The sequence below is a fragment of the Nematolebias whitei genome, chromosome 20 (genome assembly GCF_014905685.2).
Source record: "Nematolebias whitei isolate Nwh7 chromosome 20, NemWhi1, whole genome shotgun sequence".
NCBI classification, from domain to species: domain Eukaryota; kingdom Metazoa; phylum Chordata; class Actinopteri; order Cyprinodontiformes; family Rivulidae; genus Nematolebias; species Nematolebias whitei.
In genome coordinates, this window is record NC_056517.1 from 10,499,363 (window position 1) to 10,503,516 (window position 4,154).

Consider the following 4,154-nt stretch of genomic DNA (forward strand, 5'->3'; position numbering starts at 1 on the left):
CCTTTAGATCTCTGAGGCGCCTTCTTGGTGTTCGTGAGTCACAAGCAGAAGACGTGTTTTGGTTCTTGTTGCCTTTTCATTTTAGAACATGTAATTAGCGTGTTTATTGGCAGGCAGACACTTCAGCTCCTCGGTTCAGTTCAAACGTTAGTCGGTCACTAAACACCCGGTGGTTCCTGGTTCTGACATGACCCTGCAGCCTGTTGGGTTCTCAGGGTTCCTGGTTCTGACATGACCCTGCAGCCTGTTGGGTTCTCAGGGTTCCTGGTTCTGACATGACCCTGCAGCCTGTTGGGTTCTCAGGGTTTGTTTTACATCCAGACAAGAAGAACTGGGTGTTTCTAGCGTTGCTTCCTTCAGTAAACTGTTGGAGGTAAACCTGCAGATCTTTGCTCTGCTGTCTGAGGCCGTGGTTCTCGAGCAGAAACGGGCTGAATGCTCCCTCTGGGTGGTGGGCGGAGCTTTACCTCAGGTGGAGGAGTTCAGGTATCAGGACTTCTTGTTCCTGAGTGATGGAGCTGGAGATGTGTTGGGGGGCCTCGTCCTCAGTAATGAGGGTGTTGCTTCGGTCGGTCGTGGTGAAGAAAGAGTTGTGTTGAACGGCAAAGCTTTGGATTTTGGTTGCTGTGTGACGCCGTTCGTCCCGTTGGAATTACCGTAGTTTCCTGTTGCAGCAGAACTGCCTTTTCCGTGTTTTTCTTCACTGAACCCTGAAGAAAACGAGTCTGTAAACAAAAGATGAAAATGTCAGAACAAAACTGTCTTTAATGATGGTTTTGAAACTTTTAAATTTGTGGATAAATTACAAGTGGTGAACATGATGCTAATTGGGTTAGCTTCTTCTTCTATGGTGTTTTTAATGTTAAGTTAGCAGCAATGCTAACGGTTGGTCAGCAGCCTCTGCTTGATGGTGTTTTTGGACATATGTTGTGAGGCAGGTGAAATAAGCTGTGTAGGTTTCAGGATAATCAGAACGCATCAATAATCCTTGAATCATAGCCCTACATGAAAATCCTAATCTCAGCTGTTTTTCAGCTGTTTTGTGCTTCTTTCAGCTTCTTTCTGCTAATTACAACATTTTTGTGCTTCTTCTAACTTCTTTCTGTTAATTTCAGCTTGTTATGTTCCTTTCTGCAAGTTTCAGCTATTTCAGCTACTATTTAGCTGTTTTATGCCAATTTTAGCTTTTTCAGCTAATTCCATATTTTTGCACTCTTTTCTACTTTTTCAGCCTAATTCAGTAAAACTGTGCTCTCTCCACTTCCTTCTTCTAATTTACGCTTGTTCTACCTTTTCAGCTACATATTCTTTTAGCATTTTTAGCTAATTGCAGCTGTTTTCAGATAAATTCAAGTTTTTCATGGTAACTTCTGCTACTTTCAGCATAATTAACTTATTCATGCTGATTTCAGCATATTTCTGCTGGTTTCAGCTTTTTCTGCTACTATTTATTTAGCTGTTGTGCTAAATTTAGCTTTTTCAGCTAATTCCACATTTTTTTAGCTCATTTCAGCTCCTTCCATTTCCTTCTGGTAGTTTAAGCTATTTCTGTCTTGTCAGTTATGTTTCAGCTATTTGTTTAGCTAATTTCAGCTTTTTAGCTATTTTCCTAATTTTTGTGCTCATTTCTGCTCATTTAAACATAATTCAGTAAACGTGTTCTTTCTGTTTTCTTCTGCTAACTTGGGCTTGTTCTTCCATTCAGCATGTTTTTAGCTAATTTCAGCTGTTTCTCAGCAAGTTCTTCAGCAATAAGCATTCACACTGCATTTTCACAGGAAATGTAGTTTCTCTAGTTACTTATAGAGTAAAGTGATGATGATGATCAGTAAAGTCAGAACCCAACCAGCTGGAGCGAGCGTGGAGCTTCCACCTGAATAAACACAACAAGGACGCAGCTGAAGCACATGCGTGTGCTGAACTTTGTGTCACTCTGCTGAAATGTGCTGTTTGTGTGTTTGTTCAGGTGCTGTGTAATGGCCCAGGGACCTGCATTCCTCCGTGTGTGGCGGGTCTGCTGCTCGGAGTTCTGGGAGTGAAGAAAGTCCTCATCGTGTACGTGGAGAGCATTTGCCGAGTGCAGACGCTGTCCCTGACCGGGCAGATCCTGTACCTGGTGTCAGACTATTTCTTTGTGCAGTGGCCGTCCCTCAGGGACAAATACCCCAAATCTGTTTTCCTTGGAAGAATAGTCTAAAACCATCTGTTACACACACACAGTGTTTTTGTACTGTCTAACTTGTTGCTGCTGCTCTGTCTGTATTGACCTGTGATGTTTGAACCCATTTAAGATTCAAAAATAAAAAGATGTCACATAAATATGACCTGCCAAAACGCAGTTTTAGCTCCTGACCCTAAACTACTAGAAGTAGTGGGCCAAAAGTCCTCCACAGCCAAGCAGACACTGTAATATGTTTTTTTTTCTGTCGGCTATTAATGACGTAATAAACCCAGATCGCTCTGATTGGTCGTGTCTGATTGAAGGTGACTTCACCCGATGCTTGTTTAGGAGGCAGCTCCACAGACATATACAGTACAGCATATACTGTACATAAGTATACGGTACAGTATGTCTGTGGGCTCCTCCTTTTCCCGTCCATCACTTCTGCCCGGTTCATCGCCCGGCTAACAGAAAAGGAGCGCTCCTTCTGACGTCTCTGCGCTGTGATTGGCTGCTGTCGACCAACAGGGTTGGACGAGACTTTTTTTTTATAACAGTTCTCGGATCTTCGGTTCTGTGGGAAAATCTGGTTCGCTGAGTTCGATTGTTCTTTTCAGGTTCTGACTTTTTTTCCATCAGCAGAACTTTTGACTGTTGTCCCAGGATTAGACCCAGAAAATGACCCATTTCAACAAAGGACCAGCCTACGGACTGTCTGCTGAAGTCAGGAGTAAAGTAAGTCTTGTTCTGTGCTAAAGTCCTGGTTCTGTTCGGAACTCTTTGGTTCTGTTCGGAACTCTTTGGTTCTGTTCGGAACTCGGTGGTTCTGTTGAAATCTTCACTTCCTGTGCAGATAAACTAAACTCCAGAATCTCATTACGTTGCACAAGTTTTTTCGTGGGAGAAAGTCCAAACCAGATCAGTTTTCTGCCGGACCCTAGCTCCAGTAGAACCAGAGAGCGCTGGGTCTGAGGTCCAGGCTCGGTTCTGAGGGGCTGCAGATGAAGTGGGTTCCTGTGAGTTTGGACCAGGTTCTGCTGGGTGTCATGGTGCTCTTCATCATGTCATGAGGGAGTATTATCCACCGCCGGTGATGGAGAGCATCATGTTTCTGCCCGTCTGTTAGCAAAATATCCTCTGAACCTGTGGACCATCTGAGACGGACCGAAGATACTTTACCGTTCAATTCAAGATGGCCGCCACAGCTACACGACCTGATCACTCTGTAACTGAGTCAAACATTCATCCATCATCATCCATCCATCATTCATTCATTCATCATTTAATCATCCATTCATCAGTAATTCATCATCATCCATCATTCAGCCAACCATCCATCATTCATTCATTCATCCATTCATTCATCAGCCATCCATCATTCAGCCATTCATTCATCCATCTATTCATCTTCATTCAGCCATCCATCTGGCATTCTACATCCGTCATCATTCATCCACCCATCATTCAGCCTTTCATTATCCATTCATCCATCTATCATTCAGCCAGCTATTCATTAATTCAGGATCCATACATTCATCATGCATCCATCCATCATTCATCAATCATCCATCTATCATCATTCATCCATCAATCATTCATCCATCCATCCATCATTCAGCCGTCTATTCATCCATCCATTCATCATCTATCCATCATTCTTCCATCATTCATCCATCATCCTTCCATCATCCATCCATTTATCATCCATTAATCATTCATCCATTCATCATCCATCCATCATTCTTCCATCATTCATCCATCATCCATTCCATCCATCATCCATCCATTTATCATCCATCATTCTTCCATTCATCATCCATCCATTCATCCATCATCATCAGCTATCATCCATCCATCCAACATCCTTCTAGCATCCATCCATCATCCATTCATCAACCATCCATCAACCATCCATTCATCCATCTTACATCCATTCATCATCCATCATTCATCCATCCATCCATCATTCAGCCATCTATTCATCCATCCATCC

At 42.9% G+C, this 4,154-nt stretch overlaps 1 protein-coding gene across 1 annotated transcript in view; it reads left to right on the top strand.

Moving 5' to 3' along the window:
- alg14 (ALG14 UDP-N-acetylglucosaminyltransferase subunit) overlaps positions 1 to 2,244 on the top strand; it is a 10,504-nt gene extending 8,260 nt beyond the window's left edge. Inside the window, exon 5 of the mRNA XM_037694418.1 lies at positions 1,967 to 2,244. Within this exon, the coding sequence (XP_037550346.1) occupies positions 1,967 to 2,197 (231 nt within the window). The 3' untranslated portion in view covers positions 2,198 to 2,244. The remainder of the gene's footprint in view (positions 1 to 1,966) is intronic.
- Positions 2,245 to 4,154: the final 1,910 nt, after the last annotated feature.